The sequence below is a fragment of the Eurytemora carolleeae genome, unplaced genomic scaffold (genome assembly GCF_000591075.1).
Source record: "Eurytemora carolleeae unplaced genomic scaffold, Eaff_2.0 scaffold631, whole genome shotgun sequence".
In the NCBI taxonomy this organism is placed as follows: domain Eukaryota; kingdom Metazoa; phylum Arthropoda; class Copepoda; order Calanoida; family Temoridae; genus Eurytemora; species Eurytemora carolleeae.
In genome coordinates this window covers 83,301-108,749 of record NW_019396541.1, presented here as the reverse complement: position 1 = coordinate 108,749, position 25,449 = coordinate 83,301, and the positions used below count along the sequence as shown (strand labels likewise).

General features: G+C 33.9%; 2 protein-coding genes and 1 long non-coding RNA gene across 6 annotated transcripts in view; 1 reads left to right on the top strand and 2 right to left on the bottom strand.

Annotated features, from left to right (window-relative positions):
* Positions 1 to 65: 65 nt before the first annotated feature.
* On the bottom strand, positions 66 to 24,280 carry LOC111705156 (uncharacterized). 3 transcript variants are annotated; one of them, XM_023477620.1, is made up of 31 exons: positions 21,349 to 24,280; positions 19,688 to 19,949; positions 19,179 to 19,253; positions 18,916 to 18,984; positions 18,313 to 18,375; positions 17,928 to 17,957; positions 17,486 to 17,554; positions 17,172 to 17,271; positions 14,482 to 14,542; positions 14,020 to 14,266; positions 13,832 to 13,922; positions 12,465 to 12,571; positions 10,832 to 10,931; positions 10,391 to 10,693; positions 10,094 to 10,214; positions 9,416 to 9,509; positions 8,968 to 9,035; positions 8,723 to 8,798; positions 8,001 to 8,141; positions 7,439 to 7,646; positions 7,088 to 7,215; positions 5,968 to 6,035; positions 5,578 to 5,655; positions 4,676 to 4,785; positions 3,749 to 3,776; positions 3,474 to 3,538; positions 3,062 to 3,159; positions 2,149 to 2,247; positions 1,716 to 1,835; positions 1,184 to 1,236; positions 66 to 817 (listed from the first exon to the last, which is right to left on the bottom strand). In XM_023477620.1, exons 1-31 carry the CDS (start codon positions 24,192 to 24,194, stop codon positions 190 to 192), a joined length of 6,606 nt encoding a protein of 2,201 aa, XP_023333388.1. In that variant the 5' UTR covers positions 24,195 to 24,280; the 3' UTR covers positions 66 to 189. The 3 variants fall into 3 exon arrangements, with proteins under 3 accessions (XP_023333388.1, XP_023333387.1, XP_023333389.1); XM_023477619.1 differs by lacking the exon at positions 3,749 to 3,776 and having other exon boundaries at positions 3,474 to 3,566; XM_023477621.1 differs by lacking the exons at positions 66 to 817; positions 1,184 to 1,236; positions 1,716 to 1,835; ... (2 more) ...; positions 3,474 to 3,538; positions 3,749 to 3,776 and adding an exon at positions 3,809 to 3,915.
* LOC111705159 (uncharacterized) lies at positions 14,992 to 16,420 on the top strand. Of its 2 annotated transcripts, XR_002765957.1 has the most exons (4): positions 15,003 to 15,118; positions 15,226 to 15,893; positions 16,010 to 16,078; positions 16,205 to 16,420. It is a non-coding gene; the product is annotated as an uncharacterized LOC111705159 (long non-coding RNA). The 2 variants fall into 2 exon arrangements; XR_002765956.1 differs by lacking the exons at positions 16,010 to 16,078; positions 16,205 to 16,420 and having other exon boundaries at positions 14,992 to 15,118; positions 15,226 to 15,287; positions 15,369 to 15,952.
* Positions 24,281 to 24,312: 32 nt separating the features above from the next.
* LOC111705157 (guanine nucleotide-binding protein G(i) subunit alpha) overlaps positions 24,313 to 25,449 on the bottom strand; it is a 39,099-nt gene continuing 37,962 nt past the window's right edge. The window contains exon 11 of the mRNA XM_023477622.1: positions 24,313 to 25,369. Coding sequence (XP_023333390.1) covers positions 25,304 to 25,369 — 66 coding nt within the window. The 3' untranslated portion in view covers positions 24,313 to 25,303. The remainder of the gene's footprint in view (positions 25,370 to 25,449) is intronic.

Genomic DNA, 25,449 nt, shown 5'->3' with positions numbered 1-25,449 from the left:
TAGAGTTAGATCTAAACCAAAAATTCTGAATTGTGCAAAGCTGAGGTAGAATAAGTAAAAACAGATTTAAAACATTAAGCTCGACATTTATTCAAATTATGATACATGGGTACTAAAAAAACTGAAAAAATATGCTAAAATTCAATCACAAGTTTAGTGAGAAAACTGAAATTCATGATAAGACTGTTTTCAACGTTGTTGCCTATACTGCTGTTGCGGTTGATATGGAGAGTAGATTGGTTGGAATCCTTGCTGTTGCTGGTTAACAACCCTGTTGTTGACTGGTCTAACCCCTCCCTGAGCTCCAGGATACCCTGGAGTAGACATCAATGAAGGGATGCCAGGAGGTGGAGGGGGTCCAGGAGGAGGTCCTAACAGTCCTGTAGTGCGGGACTGCTGGTATCCGAACCCACTGTACTGCTGGTTCATCATCTGCTGATCATTGTACCCGGAGTTGTAAACCGGAGCTGCAGCCTGCTGCTGGGTTTGCATATATCCTTGCTGGGGATATCCAACCTGCTGCTGCTGAGTGTATCCAGGTTGTTGATTGTATCCCTGCTGCATGTATCCACCAGGTTGCTGATTATATCCAGGTTGGGAGTATCCTTGAAGCTGTTGATTGTATCCATACTGCTGCTGCTGCTGACCTGGATATTCTTGCTGCTGTTGCGGCGGCTGAGGGGCAGCTTTAATATGTGGTTGTCCTACTATAGGAGCTGAGAACTGGTTTCTATCGAATGCTGCTGTATTTGCGTCCTTAGGACTACTGCTGTAGGAAGCAGTTGTGGATTGTGAAGAGTAGTAAGCATCCGGTTCCCTGCAAATAATTTTATAGAATTAACTTAATTATTTAATAAGAATGAATTTCAACTAAAAATTTAGCCAATCTAAATCGTTTTCTGTGGTAGAACACCTCATTCCGTAAATCCTTTTTTTGTTGTAATTTTTAAACTTCACTCTGTCCATTCATGTTGTTTTATAGTTCTTTTATATCATACATTTCGGAAAAATTAACTTGCAATATCTTCTGAAATCTTGACGGTCAATTTGTTGTGCAAATTGACCCATCTATTGTCTCTTAAGGAAACCCTAATTTGCATAACATACACATAATAACAGTTGCTGCTAATTTATTAGATTTATTTATTACCTAAAATACTCATTTAAAATATGTTTATTTTACCTTTTTGACGAGGACGAAGCAACGAACTCCTGATTCATCTTTGAGATGGAATCCTAAACATGTTAAATATGACATATTTGTATTTTGTCTATTTAAAGCTCCTAAAATGTTAAATATGAAATATTTGCAATTTGTTTATTTATAGCTGAAATTATTTTGATTGAAAATATTTCCCCATGAAACAGGTATTTTATTTTAAAAAGTTTTCAACTTCAATGAACAGTTAACGTATCATTGTTACAACGGTACCTATTATACCTTCATCTGAGCAATAAGATTGAAAAGACGTTATTCACAGAATTCATCACTTTTTAACAAACAAAACAATTACGTTATCTTCCCCATTGTTGTATAATTAAAGATTTAAGGATTTTAAATTATTAACTTAAGATATTGTTGAATAATGAAAGATAATACGAATAATGATAATGGTAAAGAAACAAATAATAATAATAAAATCAAAGCCAGTCAACTCTCATTCTGTAGAAATTATCGTGAAAAAAGCAATACAAATAAAATGAATATTAAATACCTGAGGAGCAGAAGTAGAACTGGAACCTGGTGTATCTGTTCCAGAGTTGAGCATATTCATCAACAGGTTCATCACCTTGTCTGTTCCAAGCTGGTTCTTCATCTTCTGCAGCAGAGCAGCCTAAACACAAATATACGTTAAATAAGTACAATTATAGGCTTTCAAGTTCCAGGGCGCTTCACGCCCATCTTCAATTTTAACTTTAAATTGGTGCTTTTTGAAGAATCAAAAATTTTTAAAGGCAAATCATCCATGAACCTTCACTGGGATTATGTTAGTTTCCACAAAAAATTGAACCCGATCAGTGAATGCGTTTTTAACGTTTATTGGATACACACAAACAGAAAACCGCAATTTATATTGACGTTTTGATAGCGACTATTCCATTATTGCTAGAAACACCATATATTTAATTGGTCCAACCATCCCTTACCTGTGCCAGAGTATCCGGATCTAATGAGAGATCATCCTGAGATTTTTTAATTCCTGCAGCACTCTCCGTTTTCTTCTTAGACGGGAGCATTCCGTCAATCTAATCAAATATCAGGATTAATTGGAGAATTCCGTCAATCTAATCAAATATCAGGATTAATCGGAGCATTCCGTCAATCTATTCAAATATCAGGATTAATCGGAGAATTCCGTCAATCTATTCAAATATCAAGATTAAAGGGAGAATTCTGTCAATCTATTTAAATATCAGGATTAAAGAGAATTCCGTTCATCTATTCAAATATCAGGATTAAAGAGATTTCCGTCAATCTATTCAAATATCAAGATTAATGGGAGAATTCCGTCAATCTATTCAAATATCAGGATTAAAGGGAGAATTCCGTCAATCTATTCAAATATCAGAATTAATGGGAGAATTCCGCCAATCTATTCAAATATCAAGATTAAAGGGAGAATTCCGTCAATCTATTCAAATATCAGGATTAATCGGAGCATTCCGTCAATCTATTCAAATATCAAGATTAAAGGGAGAATTCTGCCAATCTATTCAAATATTAGAATTAATGGGAGAATTCCGTCAATCTATTCAAATATCAGGATTAAAGAGAATTCCGTCGATCTATTTAAATATCAAGATTAAAGGGAGAATTCCGTTCATCTATTCAAATATCAGGATTAAAGGGAGAATTCCGTTCATCTATTCAAATATCAGAATTAATCGGAGAATTCCGCCAATTTATTCAAATATCAGGATTTATCGGAGCATTCCGTCAATCTAGTCAAATTAAAGAATAAAAGTAATCCGTCAATCTATTAGAGAATTATAATTAGATCGAGGACTATAAAAAAGTAGAAATCATTATTTTTGATTAATAATTTCATAGAAAAATTACCAGCGCCTTGAATGAGTGAAGATCTAAATCCTTCTTTGCCAACCAATATTTCAAGTGTTTACTTGACTCCGTGGTTATATGGGGGAATGTAGACATCCCTGCAGACGACAAGATATCAATGAAACATTATCAAAATTAGCTCACGTTTTTTGAAACTCGTTGTACTTTTCTTTTAAAATGCTAAAACTCAGTTGCAAAACAATGTTGGGAACAGTTAATACGACTTTAAAAACATACTAAAACCGTCTATTCTATTAAAAGTTGTTTAGTGTGTATCTGGATGATTTAGATTAAATTATTTTAAACCTCATATAGCCCTGATAAAAGAAAAAGCAATCAATTTGGGAAGCGTAAATAAAATGGAGAAAAGCCAAGCTAAAAATTCAAGATTTCAAATTTCAATGATATATTCCTATATATTTTGGTCTTTCTCCAATCCATACCAAGCAGGCGTACTCCGGGTCATCTTCACTATACCGTGGAGATATTTCATATTCAACCCTCTCTATAATATATAAAATTATATTACTGATCATCCTGATTATACCTTGGAGATATCTTATACTCAACCCTATCTATAATATATAAAATTATATTACTGATCATCCTGACTATACCTTGGAAATATCTCATACTCAACCCTATCTATAATATATAAAATTATATTACTGATCATCCTGACTATACCTTGGAGATATCTCATACTCAACCCTCTCTATCATATATAAATTATATTAATGATTATCCTGACTATACCCTGGAGATATCTCGTACTCAACCCTCTCTATAATATATAAAATTATATTACTGATCATCCTGACTATACCTTGGAGATATCTCATATTCAACCCTCTCTATAATATATAAAATTATATTACTGATTATCCTGACTAAAGCTTGAAGATATCTAATACTCAACCCTATCTATAATATATAGTTATATTACTGATAATCTTGACTAAAACTTAAAGATATCTCATACTCAATATAATACTATAATATATAAAATTATATTACTGACTAAACCTTGGATATCTCAACCTGACTTCAGATGCTGATATTTGTAAAGTGCAAGATTTAAAGCTTGACTCATCATTATGCTAATATTTTTATTCTGGTATCAAGTACAAACCGTACTACTAGACAACATATAAATATAAAATTAATTTACTGATAATGATTATCAAATCTGAAGTTTTATAAGAATCAAAGCCTACAATACCCAGATGCCTGTTTAATCAAGATAAACTCTTTTTACGTAATATATGAATAGATTTTAGTGACTAGGTATTTTTTAAGAACATTTCAACATTTATCAATGTTCTATTTCACTGAGTATCAATAATGTAAATAGCTTCCATTTTAAAATCTGACTTTAATTGTCTGGGCAGTCATTAGACGATTTCAAGAGAAAAGACTGATAAGAAACTGGCTCCATTTAAGATGAAAAACATCAAAATAATTGTTAGATATAAGTTAAGATAAAATGAAAAATCTGCCCTACCCCCCAACCTACTTAGAGAACCCATGACCGTCAGCTGATTTAAAAGGAACCGAGGAGAGCACCAGAGCTTAGAAATAAAAACGAATATAAGGTTGAATCTACAAGCTGACCTGCTTGCATACAATATGCTAGATCTGCGCGACCCAACCAATGTCCATGAGCGTATATTTTATCCCTATCCGCGGATATGACGTCACCAGAATCACTCTTGATGGTTACACTGAAATAAAGATAGTTTCCGAACACATAAATTTTAGTTATAGATCAAAAACATAAAATATTTTAAGAGTTTTAGGTCGTCATTAAAAGCTCATTCTCTGTGGGAAACCCTGTATTTAAAACTGAACATCTTGTACTCTAGTTACCTGGTGGCAATATTATCCTATACTCCAGTTACCTGGTGGTAATATTATCCTATACTCTAGTTACCTGGTGGCAATACTATCCTATACTCTATATACCTGGTGGCAATATTATCCTAAACTCTAGTTACCTGGTGGTAATACTATCCTATACTCTAGTTACCTGGTGGCAATATTATCCTATACTCTTAGTTACCTGGTGGTAATACTATCCTATACTCTAGTTCCCTGGTGGTAATACTATCCTATACTCTAGTTACCTGGTGGTAATACTATCCTATACTCTAGTTACCTGGTGGCAATACTATCCTATACTCTATATACCTGGTGGCAATACTATCCTATACTCTAGTTACCTGGTGGCAATACTATCATATACTCTAGTTATCTGGTGGCAATATTATCCTATACTCTAGTTACCTGGTGGCAATATTATCCTATACTCTAGTTACCTGGTGGCAATACTATCCTATACTTTAGTTATCTGTTGGCAATATTATCCTATACTCTAGTTACCCGGTGGCAATATTATCCTATACTCTAGTTAACTGGTGGCAATACTATCCTATACTCTAGTTACCTGACAGTGGTGGCAATATTGTCCTATACTCTAGTTACCTGGTGGCAATACTATCCTATACTCTAGTTACCTGGTGGCAATATCATCCTTCTCGTGTAAAGAAACTACTTGCCCAGGGATACTCTGACGAGATAACGGTAGGAATTGCCTAAGATAAAAATTATAATGAAAATTATAAAATTATATGAAAGAATAAATATAAAAAATCAATATAATAAATCTATTCGATAAATATACATATTTGTTAGCTTTAGCGGTCCAAAAAGGGAACCCATGGATACCTTTGGGTACCCATGGATAAACAAATCAATTTTTTTATTTTAACAATTAACATTCTTCTTCAAAATTCTAATTTGTTTTCTCGAAGTGTTTTCAAAATTCAACGGGCAACGCCGGGCACTTCAGCTAGCATATATTAATATCCACTGTTGTATGGTGTAAAGGCCTCTAAAAATAATACCTGGGGGAAAACTGCCCCTTGACTAGAACATCAAAACCAGCCTGACTTATTCCTTTCTTTTCCAGATCCTAAAATAAATAAAATAAATAAATAAAATGACAAAAAAAATAATATAAAATAAATTAAAATTAAATTAAATTTGGATAAATTGAGCAAAATAAAAGAAAATTTTACAATCTGTATTGCAAGACTGTAAGGCTTTGTAAAAAAATAATATTTCCAAAAATATAATAACAATGAAAAAGAAACTTTGTTAATAATTATCTTTATTTTTATTCAAGAATTTTAACATCCCTGAAAAAACCTTACGTCAGTTCCTATCAAATCAAGTATCTTAAGATTGCTGTCACCACTTACCACACAATATAAACAATAAGTTAACTTTATACTTTCTTTACATAAGCGTATAATCCTTACTCTAAAACAAAATACAAATATTAAAATGAAACCATGTGATTATTAAAATACTTTTTCTTGTAAACAATTCGCAATTTATTTCACTTTCTATTCAATTTATGTTCCACCTATCCCAATCTAAATTTCTTATCCATTTCTGGTCCCTTACATGCCTCTCTCATTAATCCAATAGCTCCTTTAATCCATAGATTCGCTTCGTCATCAATCCCAATCAGATGAGGATGAATAATCCATATCCGTAATCTCTCATCAATCCGATACAAGTTTAAAGCTCCCTCCCTTGATCCATAGCTTATCTTTGTTGTCATCAATGCAATCTAAGGAGGATGGATGATCCCTAGGATCCCTAGCCTACCTCTTTCATCAATCCAATCTGACGAGCATTAAAACTGCCTCCCTTGATCCATTACCTATATATGTTACCTTAATCCATTCTCAAATTCTATAAAATCAATAATCCCTTTGATCCTTGATCCTTGCCTCTTCCAATAATCCGATCTGAATCTGACGAGGCTCAAGGCACCCTTCCTTGCCCTCCAACATAACATAACAATATGAATGTCAAAGATCCCTCCCTTGATCCATTTTTCATTAATCCAATCCGATGAGAATTAAAGCTACCTTGATCCGTAACCTACAACTTTTTCCTTAATCCAAATTATTAAAAATCCATAATTCCTCCGTTTCTTGATCCCTAGTTTACCTCTTTCATTAACCCAATCTGATGAGGATCCAGACTCCCTTCCTTCCTTGATCCAGTTGAGAATCCCAACCAGAGTTTGGCAACACAGTAGGAGTTATATGGTTTTAGTTTTACAAAAACAGCTTCATCTAAATTAACAAATATTTCGTTATGAAAGATTTAAAAAAAATAATTGCGTGCATATCAAATGTTTAATCAAAGATAATTTCAAATCAAATCAAATCAAATCAAATCAAATCAGACTTTAAGGAAGGTCCTATCCCAATATGAATGAACTGAGGTTTACGATTTGTAATGATTTCATTATTTACATGTCATATTTATTCCTGGAAAATATATAATTTGACCAACCTCGTTGAATTATATGAGAAAGATCCGCTTTAGCCAATGAGAAACTGTAAGCAGAGCAAACAGATCTATCAAACTCTACTCGCTGACCGAGGAACTCCCCTGTGTCAATGACCGCGGTCCCACTGACCACCGGGGAAAGAGGATCTGCAGGAGGAGCGAGATAAACAACACGGGCACGCTCTATACCCTCCTCACATCCAACAGATGCCTGGAAAATAATAATAGAAATTCAATCTTTACCAGAAATAACGCAGATTTGCGTGGAATTCGGTTTAAAATTATCTAAATCTCATATCTTTTTTTTTCTATCTATCTGATTTTAGATAATTTTTTACCAAATCGCGAGCAAAACTGCGTTATTTCTGATAAAAGATTTTTACAAAAGTTTAACATCAGCAAGTATGTGCAAAACATTTATTTTAAGCATTTAAAAGTAAAAGGCCATTTTGTCAGAGGATATATGGGTGCGGCTAGGAAGCAATACGGGTAAGCGCAGTGCCGCCACTCTATGTTTGTGAGTTAATTGCGGGATGGAGGCGGTTTGCTAATCTAAAATGTTCACCTCTTTCCTGAGTCTATTAGCGATCTGGACCCCCCTGACCACTGTGTTGGCCCTTACTGCGACTGCTACCCAGAATGCCGCGGACATGACGTAGGGCGGGTCGGAAGGGTAGGGGGAGTTCCGCACAATATCAATGGAAACCTAAACGACAACAAACTGATTTATTTAGATCACAATTTAATAAAATCCATGAAAAGACAACAAACTGATTATTTTAGATACCAATTCAATAAAATCCATGAAAAGATTCAACAACAAACTGATTATTTTAGATACCAATTCAATAAAACCCATGAAAAGATTTAAAAAACAAACTGATTATTTTAGATACCAATTCAATAAAACCCAAAACAAACTGATTATTTTAGATACCAATTCAATAAAACCCATGAAAAGATTTAAAAAACAAACTGATTATTTTAGATACCAATTCAATAAAACCCATGAAAAGATTCAACAACAAACAGATTATTTAGATCACAACTCAATGAAATTCATGAAAAGGCTCATCAAGCAACAGATACATATAGATCAGAATATAATGAAATCTATGTGAAGATTTATCAAGAAACAGATATATATATATAGATCACAATTCAACAAAATCTATAAAAAGAATCAAATACAAACTAATATTTTTAGATCACAATTTCATAATATCAATGAAAAAACAACAAACTGATAGTTTTATTCATAATTCGATAAAACCCATGAAAACTTACCTCATCTCCCGGCATTAGTTCTGTATCCAAACTTTGATCAGTTTGGATTTTTGTTCCGTTTAGATGTATGCGGGATCTAGACACAAAATTAAAGCATTGATATATTTATATTGATTTTTTAAACAAAAGAATATTATGCTTTTACTAGATTGTAAACAATAATATATTCAACTCTATGATAAGATTTAAAAAATTAAAATGGTTTCTTTTCTCCCAAGAATACTTAAAAAGTAAAGGAAATAGACCTGTGGAAATAAACTTTCCGCTGATGCTGTGTTTGAAGTGGGAGATTTAATTCTCTAATCTTATCATCCTAAATAGATATTAAACTCTTAAAAAAGGTGATTTGTAAAACTTTTGAAATACAGGGTTATGTCAGGCCTAAAAAAAACAGACTACACCATTTTGTTATTTATCTTCTGAAAAATGAAAAGTATAATTCAAGGGCAACAGATGGCGTAAATAAGCATTTTTAAATTGTAGACGATTTCTAATTCACGATCTCTTGACAAAAACCTCATTTTAATCAATTTATAATTATGGTATTCGTAAATCTTAAGAAACAAGTAAGAAACAAGATCCGAAAGCTACCCCATCTGGACCGCAATTAGAAACATACATTCCATCATTAAAGTAAATTTGAAAAATTGTGGAGAATCTGTCAAGAGTTTGGTTAAATGTTAAAAATCTTACATTGATAGTAATAATCCCTCCTGCAGGAAGATGTATCTCCTCCACAGTACCGCAAATATTCGTCAGCTCAGCTTCCTTCTCTCCAGGTAGAGGTCTAAAATAGTAATATTATTAACACTCAAGCTAAAACTTTTGGTTGTGATAGCGCTTCGTCGCCTCGGCTTAACCTGATTGTTAAGTAGAAGGATTCATCAATAGAAAAGCATGAAAAGAATCAAAGGAATCCGAACCCGACTTAGTGCAGTGTTAAAAGATTTAAAATACAACATTTTTGAACCTGGAACATTTATTAGCTGAATATCATCAATATGATCCACACTTGGATATTACACACAATTGTTTTGTATGAAGTATTTCGACAAGAATTGTTTCATAAAATCTTGAAGAGCAGTTAACAGAAAAATTCTCGTGAAAAATTATCATTAAAAACAAGGAGACTATTTTATATTTAGTGAGTCATAATTTTTAAGTTTCAGGAAAGTTCCTGTTCAAAAATTGCATTTAAATGAACTATCAAGAAGATAAGATTGCAATGAACCGAGTTCTACGCTATCTATAGTCCAAAATCTAAAGGCTGCTGCTGGGAAATGAAAAATAGATTGAAGGGTACTACTGCGAATCTTTGATTTCAACAAAGGGTCACGTTAAAACCCCTTATTTACCACTGTGAAAATCTACCTATTAAGAGTTGAACTCGAAGTTAGGAAGAGAATCTTCTGCTCCGGGTCTGGGTTAAAGTAGACCCATGGATCAACTTCTCCGGTTACATGCCACACCAGCTTAGCAAACAGTTTTATGTCTAGATAAATATTAATTTTACTTTAGCTTTACTCAAGATTCAAAACTATTTAAAATGTTTCAAATAGTCTTTTCAATGAACTTAATTTTAATCGAAGCTGGAAGTCGATGGCAAATTGGCAATCGTAACAATAATAATCATATTTTCATGATTTATAAAATCAGTTTTTCACAAACCTTTCAAGTCCTGGTTCTTTTCATATTCTGGGATACTACTCACGAGCTCCTTGATCTTCTCCTGGTTCTCCTCGACATGGACCGCCAGGGTGTCTCCGATCTCAAGATCCAGAGTTGTCAGGTTGGATTCAGCTGTTAGTGGAGCAGTCTCATGGAACAGGTTTTCATTCTTGAATATGATATTCTGATCCTTGGAGCGGAGAAGCCCCCACCCTGAGTAAACCCGTCTGAGTACTGCAGTAGTGATCACTGAGCTCTGAGTTTGACGAGTGATGGTCAAATCTTTCTCGCTCAATCTTGAACCTAGACAAAGGCTGATTATTTAACTAATATTTGGAACTTTGTCAAAGCAAATCATTGCTACACTCTATACAGAATGTTTCTTAAAGATACATTCAAACATACAAACAGAAGACAAACATACTTTATATAAATAGATACCTGGAAGTCGAACGAATGGACATGTCCAGTGAATGGCACGCTCCCTGTCCTTTGAGTCGTGCATTTCCTTGGTGGACAGCTTTTTCAAATCCATCCAAACCTACAATATTGTCAATTTTTCAAATCCATCCAGACCTACAATATTGCTAATTTTTCAAATCCATCCAACCCTACAATATTAAAATTTTTTAAATTCATCCAAACCTACAGTATTTATATTTTTCAAATCCATCCAAACCTACAATATTGTTAATTTTTCAAATCCATCCAAACCTACAATTGTTAATTTTTCAAATTCATCCAAACTTACAATATTGTTAATTTTTCAAATCCATCCAAACCTACAATATTATTAACTTCAAATCCATCCAATCGTAAAATACTGTTTATTTTTCAAATTCATCCAAACCTACAATATTGTTAACTTTTCAAATCCATCCAAACCTATATTATCATTTTTTAAATCCTTCCAAAAGTACAATATTGCTAATTCTTCAAATCCATGCAAACCTAAAATAGTACAGTCCTAATCAGAAAGATCCGGAATTAGTTTGTAATTAATCGGACGACTTTACAATCTGATTTAAAACAACTGTCAATTAATTCCGGGTCTTTCTTCTTATTACTGTATCCACTTTTCAAATCCATCCCAACCTACAATATTTATAATTTTTCAAGACTATTCAAACCCAAATAATTATCTACTTTTCAAATCCATCCAAAACGTACAATATTGTTCATTTTTCAAATCCATCCCAACCTACAATACTTTTCACTTTTCAAATCCATCCAACCATACAAAATCGTTCATTTTTCAAATCCATCCAACCCTACAAAATTGTCAATTTTTCAAGATCATTCTGAAATACAATATTGTTTATTTTTAAATCCATCCCAACCTACAGTATTATCTATTTTTCAAATTAATACAACCCTAAAATATTATCTATTTTACAAATCCATCCAAACCTACAATATTATCTATTTTACAAATCCATCGAAACCTACAATATATTTCATTTTAGAAATTCATCCAAAAATACAATTTTTAATATTTTTCAAATTCACTCAAACCTACATTTTTTTTATTTCTTTTCAAATCCATCCAGCCAATATTATCTATTTTTCAAATCCATTCAACCTACATATTTTATTTTTCAAATCCATCCAAACCTGCATTTTCTATTTTTCAAATCCATCCAAACCTACAATTGTTTGTTCAATTGTTCATTCAGACCAAAAACCTTTTTTATACCAAATAACAGTGACTATTTGACTAAACCAACATTGAAACGTAAAATAAATTTTCCTCCTAAAAATTATTTCCATCAGTTTAATGTTATTGATAATTTTAGTTATATATTTTTTTATTTTAAAGTTTTTTTGTTGATGAATTTAACTTTCGCACGAGGAAAAAGTATCAAAAAAGTCAAAACTAGTTACAGTGAAACTTTGATTTTATTTTTATAGGAGTAATATCTTTACCATGCACTAATAACAATATTTCTTTCAACGAGTTTATATTTTGCATAAAAAAAAATTTCATACAAACGAAGGCTTATGAAATATTTCACCAGGACTGGAAATAAAAAAAGAGAGCTACACAAAATGGTCTATAACGTACAGTACAAACCTCCTTCCCAATCTGTAGAAAATCCTTGACAAAGTTTGGCCACAAATGGTAGGTGTTGGACTTGATGGAGAATCCGAGGCATTGTTTCCCGTTCAAATACATTTGACCTAGAAAAAACTGTGGTATTAACAAACAAAGAAAGGGCGTATATAAGGAGGAATGGGACAAACAGAGCTCCTCCCCACACTTATCAAAGTGGTAGAGCCGTTGCCCCATTCAACTAGAAAATGATTTTCCCCATTTTGAACCTAACACTAAACAAATTTTCTCTAGATATTCCAAAACTGTAAACAAACCTCAACAATAATAAAAACAGAAGCGAAAGAGTTTCCATTATTGAATTTTTTGGAAAAGCAAAAAAAACCACTTTCAATACAGTTCTTATCAGAGAGACCATGAATCAATTTGCAATTAATTAGACGACTTCCCGATCTAATTTTACAATAATGATTGATGAATTGATAATCACAAAAAGCCCTAGTCTTGCCATTTCCAAAATGTGGTCTGCCTTTATTGAGCATTTAAAATTGCCACAGATAAATAAGTAAAGACGCCTCATAACTTTCAATTAATTCAGGGTCTTTCTGATTATGACAAAAATGTTAATATTTTTCATTTTTAAATTAATTATCTTGACACTCGCCGCTTTTTCAAATTTAGATGACGAATTTTTGAACAAATAACGTAACAATTTAAATTTTATCATTTGATCAATCTCTATCAAATCTTGCATCTGTAAGCGCACTCACACAGTACAAAAATAAGGAATGGCAATAGTCATATGATAAACGTCTTTGAAATAAAAAGGTTTTCGTCTGAAAGGGACTGTAGGCGTAATTTCAAGTTACCCTCCATTTGTAGAGGGGCATGACTGATTCACAACAGTACTCTTTAAAACTTTGACTGATCAAGGATGACAGATGTTGATTTACTCTGTAATCTAGCGTAGACTCTCGTTTTAGGGCAATTTAAAAAGAATTTCAAGGATAAAAACACGGAGTTCTCTACCCTCGATGATCAGTCAAAGATCAAATCAGGCATTCTCCTCTTTCCATGGAGGGTCACTTGAAATTACGCTTACAGACCCATTAGGTAACACATAGTTCTAGAAAGAATTCTAGAACAAAACACATCGACCAACAGGTGCTTTGAATCTAGAAAACTCTTCCAGTGAAGATTATGCGTTAAAACTTTTTTGAACGAAAACGTTGTGTGACAAAAGAAAATTTAGAGGGCTTAAACCATAATTAAATTGTGAACAGATTAGTAATACAATATAGAATGCTTCTGTAATAATTAAAACTTTCTATAAAGTAGAAATCCAATTTCTCTTACTTTTTATGATCATTCACTTTAAAATATAAAACCTGGGATAAGTTTGGCGAGAGCCTTCTCTCCTGAACCTGGAAGGTTGAATTCCAGAAGGATTTGCTTATTCTGTATTGAATGAATTTTACCCTGCATAAACAATATACATATAATATTTGCAAGAATAAACCAAAAATATGCTTAATCACTCTGACACTTCTATCAGATAAAAATATGTATATTTTCCCTGAATATCCGCCAAATAGGAATCATTCGACTCCAGGTTAGAAACCCGCCGACCCGCCAAGGAGAAAAAATCTGCGGCATAGCCGGTATTGTTTCCGGATCCTGGGGGAGCGGAAGAATATCCTTGTGAGGCGGAGGATTGGTATCCGGATGAGTATCCTGGTGCCAGGGTTCCAGAGAAGGGGAGAAGGTTGGATGAGTAACTAGGAGCAGGAACAGGAGTAAACTCCGATTGGAAACCAGAGAAACTAAAAACAAAACATTAAACAGGATTTGTTTAGAATAATTATCAAATTATGGAAAATTATGAAACTACAGAATAAAATAAGATTATTTAAACTCGTTTATGAATTTCCATTAATAAACCTATTATTTTATTAATAATATTTTGTTTTCCAGGAATATCTTTTCTTTCTTTAAGAAACTTATTTTCTAAAAAAAATTGTCAACATTTCTCTCCTACCTCTCATCGTTATCTTGTTTACGCTCTAGGCCTTGATGCTGGAAAGAAGGGTGAACAGCGTCTTAAAAAAGTTTTTATTTAAAAATCATTTTTTAATTTTTTATTTGACCAGTGGTTAGACTACATTTATTTCGGGTCCGTTGTGTAATTATTTCAACAATGCACATTTTATCCTTATCAGTATATTATGCGTAGGAAGGTGTAAGATCTGAGGATCTTTATAAACTAATGTGTGTTCAGGGTGTTCAGCGACAAGACGTTACTCAGTGTGTTCAACCAGGAATTCTCTACAAACAATCGATCAATTACACGGAACTCTACATGCACAATTTTCTACATTTAATCACGTGTTCAACTCTATATAATTAATTGAGATTTTTAATGTATAACTATTCTAAGGCCAATTTTTATAAAGAATAACCTGATTTTGTTTTATAATGCAGAACCTGAGTTTTATGGTTAAAATGTTTTATAATTTAACATATATATATAATATTTAGCCAAAATCTATATATTGTCTCGTCAAAGCCTATATAAAAAATCTAGCCTCAAAACTTGATAAATAATGAGTTTTATCTTTCAGAACACAATGGGTTAGTTGCTTCCTTCTAACCTGAAATTGTGTTTCTTTCTCCAGGTCTATAAATCATCCGTAATAAATACGTAAGGCTAATAAACGTTGAATGTTCCTTACACAACGTTGGAAAATTTTATTCCTACGGATGGTTTATAAAATATATGTAGATAATTGTGATTGTTGTGATTCCTCTAAATAGTTCCGGGCTCGTATCCGTGCTTTAAACCAGGTGAAAAATTGCAAATGTCTAAAATGAGCTTAAATGATATCCTGACTTCTCACAAATCTCTCAACATAATTCTCATGCTAGGCTGGCACGAGTACCGTTGATATATAACCTCAACTTGCTCCGCTGACTCGCGGAGAAATTCTACTGATCTTCAACATGCAGATATCTCCCCTGCGTGTTTGACTCCTGAGATGGTTCCGTTCTCTTCTAATCTGAGTTGGTTCAGTTCTCTTCTACTCCCACCTACTAATCTTGACATCCTGAGTCTAAGGAAGTTTATATAAAGGTGAGGATCAAAGCTCACAACCTTTGAGCTCTGGAACTCGGTCTAATTAATTTTATTTAGACCTCCGTTGTCAAGACTCCGACATCACCGGAAGCTGAGTCATCCTTGTTCTCTGGATCCTCAGCTCGTGCTCCAGAATATCCTTTTGGTACTCTAGAGACCCATATACCTCTACGTACCAGGCCTGCACAACTTTGGCTTAGTTGTTTCCTCTACTCCGGTTTCTCCGACGAGAAACATTGTTGCTCCCCTCCGATACCTCCACGGAAGGGCTCTGATTCTGTATCCCTGGTCTAGCTCCTCCTCTAGATCAAATACAGGTAATAAATCTAAAAATCACGATGCTTGTGATGAATGTGAGAAAGTCACCACTTAAAAAAGGATATTTGAAGTGACACATGAAAACTTCGATCGGACTAAATAAGCTCATTTTTAGTTATCCTGTTCTCGACTGCGGTGCAATTTAATGAACTATAGGCTACAAACCTCTGGACAAATCAACATTGTAAGTTTATTTTCTCATTATATAAATAATTTAATAGTTAACCTGGAGAAAGTTTTATTTTAAAGGCTAAAATTTTATTATTGTCATGCATATAATTAACCCTGGACTGATTTATTGTGTTTTCAGTTCACGGTTGAGTCCTGTATAAACTGCCTACCTGAAATATATACATAAGATTTAATCAGTGCAAATAGAGGTGAGCCGAAGAGAAAGAGTTCATGCTCGCTCTTATGTTTGTAGTTATTACCTGGTCTCCTATAGGTAAAAATGAGCACAGAAGGTGGTGTAATAATCAAAATTATTGTTAAAGCATTGAAAGAAAAACCGTGGAATATTTTGATTATTATCGAAAGACTCAGCCAGGTCTGTCCTAGAGAACGTTTTTTTGGACCCCCCCCCCCCCCACCCTCCTATCAATTGAGTACAATTTCTGGGCGGCTAGTACAGGCTAGGGGACCGGGCGCTGCGGCCACATGACCAGTTTTTTCCATGTGTTACATATGAGATCCATATACAAAATTGATAGAAGGGGGACGGGGGTCCAAAATCGTTCTCTAAAAAATTACCGCGCAGCCTTCGTTATAGAATACATCAAGATTATTTAATCTCGTTTAAGAATTTCTATTATTACATTTTTTTCCTCATAAGAATATCATATTACGTTTAAAAACGTTAATGTCTTAAAAAATTCTAAATGTTTTTCTGAAGTAGATATACGCAAGTCCCTTTTAAAGAAAGCCATGAGAGAATCTAATCAGTTTTCATAACTAACTTATACTTGATCAGACAAAGGTTTAAAGGGCACAGTTGTGAATCAGGCTTTTCCATCTTTGCATGGAGGGTAACTTTAAATATCGCTTACAGTCCCCTTAAGTCGCAATTTAAAAGTTTATGGGTTTAGTAACTAAACAGAAGGTACTGAAGTTTGGCCCTCCCAAGAACCACAATTTTAAACTAAAAATGTTTAAGAAAATGATGGAGAAAATATTTCAAAATCTTGAATTATTTTAAAAACACTGATATTGAAGATAAGTGCTTTCAGCAAATATTTCTAGTGGATTAAATACAAAACAAAAATAGTAATATTGTTTACCGAGAGAAAGCGACATGTCAAAGTTCTTGAGACCCTCTCCGATCTCGGATATTTTCATCTTTGGAATAGTAATCTGTATATCCAGGGTAGCATGATGCTCCTTCAGACATAGATCATTTTATACTTTTAAAAAAAAAATGAAGACATTAATAACGTTTTTTTTAAGTGGCCCAATTCTGAAAACGTGCTATTATCAATCGATAAATAAGTGACAGGCGGAAATTAGAAAAGCTTAAAAAAGGATGTTTCACTAAAAGTTGAAAAAATTGGTCGAGATGAAAAAAGTAATAATTTAGATAAAAATACGAATGTCCCTTTGAACTAAAGAATTTTATTTCTTGCGCCCATTTCTCTTTGAAGTTCCTCGTCTCCTCGTACGAACCCTGAAAATATACATGAACAATTTAGTTTTTATTACTGAAGGCGAAAATACAATTGTTTGGTTTCTACCATCATAAATAATTTATAATTAGAGTGTGTGTAATTATAAGTGATTAATTAAGATTAAAAACTGCAATTAAACATGATTGCTCGTTTATTTATGTCCAGTGTCAACCATGCAACATGTGGCTCGGCAGGAAATCCATGAGAGGCATAGCGCGTGACCCTATCTCCGTAGGTAATAATAATAATAATAATATTAATAATGGTAATCTACAATATCTACAACTACAATATATTACAAATATTGCAAAATATGTGATTTTTCCACAATATTGGTTGGTTATATCTAGTTTTCCAACAGGATTTTATTACCTTAGTAAATTCCACTGTAAGTCGAGATCCCTATAAAAAAAACAATTACCTAATTTAACTACTAATATTTTTTTTGTATCCCTGCAGAGGAACTGAACACAAATTCTAACTTTTTAATCTAAAAACTTTTGCAACCTGATGTCGAAGACCTTTGATGTTTTAACCCGTGAATTCTATTAGACTATTGAAATAATTAGTACATTACTTATAAAAAGTATAGTAATTACTAATTAGTACTAGTTTAAAATGTTAAACACATGTTATACAGTACACCATCATATTTCTAAGATATACGAGAACTAGAAGCTTAAGAGTTAGTGATCAGTATTCAGTTTCTTTGTAAAATAATTAAAAAATTCTAATGTATATATTTTTAATTGTTTCCCTTGACTATAACGCCGTTGAGCTCACATACACACTTCACGGCCATCAACTCAGACATATACGCCTGAAAATAAACAATTAAAAAAACTATTTTTCTAAATTATCGAGAATTTTTTACAATTAAAACTTAAAATCATCCGAGCGTAGTTTGAGATATTGCTTCAACGACTCCATGTTCAGTTAAAAAACTTTTGAATGGAGGTTTAACTTAAATTGGGGGAAATTGATCATTCCTGAAGGTATATTGCCTCTAAGATCTAACCACCAGAATGGAAAGTCCATGGAAAAGCTACGCCTTAAAATCACAGATTAAACAAACAGTGGCCGAATTTAAAGAATTTGAGCGGCGGTTTAAATTTAAGCCGCGGCTTAAATATGGTTCGTTCCACTTAAAATTGTATCAAATGTTTCAAGATTTAAGTCGGCGCTTAATTTAAACCGGGTTTTGACAGATTTAAACCGCGTCTCAAATTCTTTAAATTCCATCTCATAAGTTTTATCCTCTGATAGAAAGAGATATTTTTTAAAAGATTTGTACATAGGATAATAATCTTCAGATAGAACATGCTAAGGTTTTACATGAATTTGACATCTACACGGTTACCAAAACAAATGCTGTGCTGAACTTGATGACATTAACTCTATTGATCTGTCCATAGCGAGCAAACAGATCCTATCCAATCAATCAATCAATCAATCAATCAACAACAACAACAACAAAGCTTGCTCTGAAATAATTTCATAATTGTTGAACGTCTTGCAGGAAAGTTTTCTTTCATGCAAGAAGAAAAATCTCACAAATAAAAGTACAACAAATTAGTTCATTCTCTATTTACGGTTTTAATAAATCTGAATTAAATTGATTTCCTTGATATCATATTCTCGTATATTGCTGTTCAACCTGCCTACGTGAAACTGACGGACCGCCTTCTCTCCCTCGTCCTAAGCAAAAGCAAAAATTAGGATAAGTTGATTTTTGTTTCAAATTTAACAGAAATATGGATTCAATTTAGGGACATTTCAAATATTTGATATTTATTTTTACTAAATCGAAATTGGAATTCTATTTTAGTTTTTCTGAGATTTTGTACTTTCTACACGCGTTTAAAACCTACTTCTTTTTCGAACATGTGAAAAACAAACTTTTTTTTAACAATTTTAGTTTAAAATCAACATTTCGATTTCCTGTGAGTTGTGAGTGCATTAACGATCCATCAACAATTAATTAAAGTAGATCAGAATATAATCATGTAACTTTCATAGAATTTGGAGAAAATACTCAATTTTTTAGAGGATAAAATTGTTTCCTTCTCACTGTTACTCTTGTCCTTACTTTTGTTTTTTGTATAATTTTTTTACAACTAATTTTATGATACCTTTGCTTGTGTTTGAACCGCTGAAGAAGAAACAGTTTCCATGATATTTTTGAGATAATCCGCGCTCAACTTGCTGAAATCAACCTTCTCCTTCACTCCCTCCTCCTCCACCTGGTCTCTGTGCGCCCATTGGGCCCAGGAGCGCGCACCTCTTGTATCTGTGTGTATCGATTGTTCGGTCTGCTCGCGTGTACTCTTGACAAAATTCTCGACTGCACTCTCGTTGATACTCGAGGATTTCACCGGATTCGTAAACTCGAGCCTGGTAATGAAAGAATTGGTGTCCACACTCAACAGGAAAACATAATTATATTTGAATTTTCCTTCGGAACAATAATAGAATGTACTCTTTTTTAACAATTAATGTTCAATGGCTAAATTTTAATAAAAACAAAGAAAGTTCAAAGCATTAATAAATTGGAGAATCATTGTGATCTAAAGCTCCAAGTCCAAATCAATATCACGGAGACTTAATAATATTTTCTGAAAATTTTTGAAAAGTAAAATTTTCAAACATTTAACAAAATGTTTATAATTGGTGGAAAGGATAAATTAAAAAAGATTTAGGAAACATCAGGTTTAAAATGCTGGAAAAGAACATTAAGAAAAGTAAGGTTCATAAATACTGAAAGAAAAAATGGAGATAAAAGGTTAAAAAATACTAATTTACTAATCAGATGGTAGAAAGTAATATTTTTAAAGTTTTAGTAAGGACTTTAATTACTAGAAAGGAATTTTAAGAGAAAAAAAGTTTATTAAGGTTAGAAAGAATTATTTAGAAAGAAAAGGTTTATAAATGAAGGATATTTGGTAAACGTAAACATAGTCCATCATTAGGTAAATCAAAATTACGTAAAAGATTATATTTAGAACTGAACACAATTTCAAACTAGCTAATGATGCAGTATATCGTAAAACTTTCTACGGAGTAATTAACCAATTTAAATCTATATCATATAGCTCTCTTTGCTCAAATATATATGTTAGCTATAGATGGCCAAACGGCTGGACCAAATTGGCTGAAAATTTTAGGAGACCCATGGGTATCTTAGGGTTAACATATACTAAGCATAGACTTAACAAATATTATTTTCAAATATTTTTTCCCAGAGTTGTATAGTTCCACGGAAAACGCCGGGCACTTCAGATAGTCTTAGTTAACATATTTTTTTAAATAAGATATTTTTAAATTGATTTTTGTGGTAAAAATAAAATTAAAGATTTAGACTTGAGCTTTTCTTGTTTCTCCATAAAATCCCCACTTCCTCTCAATTAAAATCTCGCTACTTCAACTAAATTCAAGCTTGAAAAATCAATATATATTTTAAAATTATGTTCTATTTTTAACGCGGTATATTTTAGTTTATAAGTCAAAAAAGATTTTAAAAACGACAAGACTCGGCTTTTGGCTATATTTTTTTGGTCGCTGGTTAAATCTCTCATTTTTATTTCTGAAATTTTGAACAACGTAATTATCAATATCAAATCTTCATAAAGAAACCTTACAAATCAATATCTGAAAAAATAGACAAACAAAGACAGGGAGTGAGAATTTAGGATTAATTATATGAATTTAAAAGTAATCCAAAATATAACTAAAACCAATTGATCTGCTATTATATGATAATTAGAATAACTGAAAGGAAACCAATTCTTTAAACCTGGGAATGATGGAGTCATCATCTAGGTTTGGCATCATCAGGGACTTGACTGAATCTGGTATATCAACCTTACTCTGCTTAGTATACTGAGAAGGATACTCGATAGGAACCGACATATCCATCCCTCGCTTCCTGTTCATCGTGTTCAGTGCAAGGTTGGGGTTTTTTAACCGTTCCGTTAACTTCTCTATCACCTTGGTCATCCCCTTGTTCTTCCGGAACTGAACCTTAAGAGCGTTTCCGAAAAAGTCTATTCCGGAAACGTTAAGAACGGCATTTATTGCGTTTTCTTCCGTTGTCTCGAGATCTACGAACGTGTAGTACTTATCCTCGTTGGGCAGAGCCTTTATTATCTTACCATAGGGTTCAAACAAGGAGGCAATCTCATACTTTTCTCTAGGACTGGTTAATCCGTCCAGGTAGAGATAATATTTTCTTAAACTTGTTCCATCATCATTCTCCATCATTAGTGCTCTCTCCTCCTGATCCTTCTTTCTCACCTCAGCTAACTTCTTCTTGGCCAGAGCCTTGGATTCATTTGAGAGATCGTGACGCTCTCTCTGAGATATTTCAACAACTAAACTGTTATCTCCCATCCTCCTTCCGGTCAATTCATAGCAGGACTTCAACGCCTTCTCTTCTGTGGAGAAGAGAGTGACGAAACTATATCTAAGATCCGGTTTACTGTGTTCATGAACCACCATCCCGTAATCGTTAAACAACTCCTCGAACCCGTCCCGTCCCATCATGTTCCTCGTCCCATCCACATACATGTCTATCTCACGGATTACTTTAGATTTATCCACCGTAGATATATCTGCCTCCGCCTCTCTTATGTTTATCATGATCTCGTTCTCCAGCTCCTTCAACCTGTTCCCAAACTTGTCCATCAGGATCTTCTCCACCTCCTCCTTGAACCTGATATCCTTGGAAGATTTAGCAGAGAGATAGATCCGGTTTCCGAATAGAAATGTATTCGTCAGCTCTACGCAGAAAGCTATGGCGTCCTTCCTGGTAGAGAGTATCTCAATCTGCACACTGCTTCCTTCAACTTCCATGTTCAAAACCAGACAGTGGGGCTTCATCAGAGACACTATTCTCTTTTTTGTTTTGCTATATCTTTTCGAATCTTCTATCTGTAATCCCAAACCTTCCATTTGCAGTTTATGTCGGAGTTTAGCGTCAGGGTTCTTTTTTAAGATAAGTTCCTCAAGCAATAGCTGGCTTTTAATATCAGCAAACGTAGCGGAGACTGTCTCTCCTGCCAACCCTGCCTGGAAATCCAAGATAAGTTTAATCAGATGATCCTGACAAATACTTGCAAACTGTACCCGACCAGTTGAACCGTTATTGGTCAGCAGTTTTACAATCCCACTCTCACGTAGCAGTAGTTCCACGCTACTAGGAAAGGTTCTGTTGATTAGGATGATAGAGTACTCGGAACCATTATTTTTAATATTCTCTCCAGCACTATTGTAGATACAGATACTTGTATCCTCAGGTAGGGACTTTAATATTTGAGAATAGGCTTCCTCAACCTGTGGAGCAGTGCATTCTACTTCAACCACGGAGAGAGGTTCAGGATCGTGGAGACTCTCAAACTTGAGAACTTTGATCTCCTCTCTGAACTGTGGAGATGTATCCGAGACAAACCAGTACTTTATCATAAACCGTTGAACCCTCGTCTGTTCCTCAAGATCAACCATAATCTTACGAGTCATATCGTTCATATTCTTGGATCCAATATTTATCTGGATTTTCATATTTTTCCTCGACAGATCAATATCTGCTCCGTCCTCAAACTCTCCGCTCGGTCTACGATGATTATCCTCGACGAACTCGTCCGAGAGTTCAAGCTCTGACTCTGCTTCCTCCTCTGGATTGATAATCTCATTATCACTGATCTCCGATAGGTTAGCCTCCTCTCTGCTGGCCGGAACTATGTCGCCAAGTCTAGACAAGGCGGATTTTCTCTGAGGTGTATTCAGATGTTCAACATGGCGTCTTCTGTTTCTTCTTCTTTTACTTTTCGAGTTAGAGAAGCCTGGATTAGATCCTCGAGTTGGTGGAATAGAATCTCTTCTATGAAATAAATCCCGATCTGATCTTGAACCTTCTCTAGGTAGGCCAGACGATCTGGATCCTGAATATCTTATCCTTTCACGGTCCACAGAGAGCCTTGGGTCATGATCATAATCTCTTGATATTTCTCCCTCATAAGTATTTCGATCATGATAGAGATCTTCTCTTGAAATCCTTCTTCTTGATTTTGATCTTTTATCCCGTGTTCTAGAGTTGGATCCTGATCTTCGTGATCTGGTTCTTGATGTAGATCGTTTTCTGTGATAAGATCTATCTCTTGATTTTGATCTTCTCGGCCTAGGCTCACTTGTACTAGGAGAATCCTTGAGCTTGGCCAGCTCTGCATTTATGATCTTTAATCTCTCATCCAGGTACTCCTTATTATCCATGAGGGAACCGTATCCAGGTTCACTTAGGTTAGGTTGAACTATCCCTTCTCCTGAAGGATAATTGGGATGCTGTTCTCCCACTACCCCGGAGTAAGGGTCGGGTGTACATCTAAATGTGACACCTCGGTTCAGAAGATACTGTTTCATCTCTTCGGAGAAATCTACATGGAGCAGACTTGAGTGCAACCCGCGTCCGTTGAGCTCTTGGATTACGAGACATGCGTCCTCGCAAGTTTTCATATTTACAAATCCATACTCGTCGACAATGACAACATCTATCACGGAACCGAACCTAGCGAACAGGCTCCTGAGATCGGCAGCGTTGACGGAGCCCGCGATATGGTTGATGTAAACCGGAAAAAATCTTAGAGACATTGTGAATTATTTCATCAGTCTCGTAGAAAGGTATTTCACTTTCTTCAGTCAAACCTGAAAATAAAGAAAAATATTACAATGTTCAAATAAAGGAAATATTAATATATATAACAGCATAAAATAGCACAATTTTATTGTACATAAATACTTGAACACTAAGATATCTGTACAGTGTACAAAATTAAGAAAATTAGGTAAATTAAATATTTTTAAATCCGGGTTCATAAAGTTTTTTTTTAACAAAAATGAGAACATTCTAGGATTTAAAGCAATTCAAAGAAAAGCATTATGATGAGAAAAGGCACAATTAAGGTACACGGATAACATGAAACACATCACATTGTTACGCGGCACGGCGAATAAACAAACCTTAAATACATTTCGAACAATTGGACGCCATTTTGTTTCAGTTTAGGCGTTTTAATCACCAAGCTTATAAGGACGCAATGAAATTTATAAAATAGTTGTTACAAAATATATGCAATAACATAAAAAAAGTTAATTTATATTATGCTCATCAATCTGTGTGAATAAAAAATTACATTTACAGGTGCGCATTTACATACCCTTTCCCCAGACAGAGGAATTAGAGTGGGTCGAAAGTTTATCCATTTTAAAGTAAATATTTAGAACATTCAAGATTTAAGAGAATTCCCGGTTTGTATAAAAATTCGGTTAATCCTAGCTGGGCAAATAGCAGGTAAATGAGGTTCTGTTTACTGTTTCTAACACTGAGCATAGGTCTGGGCACCATTACCTAATTATATTATTCTCCCGCCAAAATTTAAATATCAGCTGATCAATAAAAGCACTGTCAATTCTATTTACAAACATGGCGGATTTGTGACAAAAGATTGGTAAAAAAAAACGGAAACTCATTTTCTGTTTCAATGGGAGAGATCGTAAACATTTACTTTGTAAGAAAAGGTTTGGTTTGTATTCGGTATAATGTACACACAATAGTTCTGTACGCACACGGTACGGTTCTCAAGTGTACACTGCACACAAGTCAGGGCTTCCACCGCATTAATAATTGTCTTTGGGGTGGAAAACCCCTGATTTAGAGATTCCTTTTGAATCTCAGGATTGAACTTCTGAACTCGAGAAGATTAGAATAATCCACAATCCTTCAAGTTATTCTTGATGATAACATCGGTAACAGCATCGAACACAAACTAGCAAAATAAAATATTAATAAAAAAAATATAAAGGGGATGGTGGAGTTGGCACATTTGATGTTGGGGGGGGGGGGCCC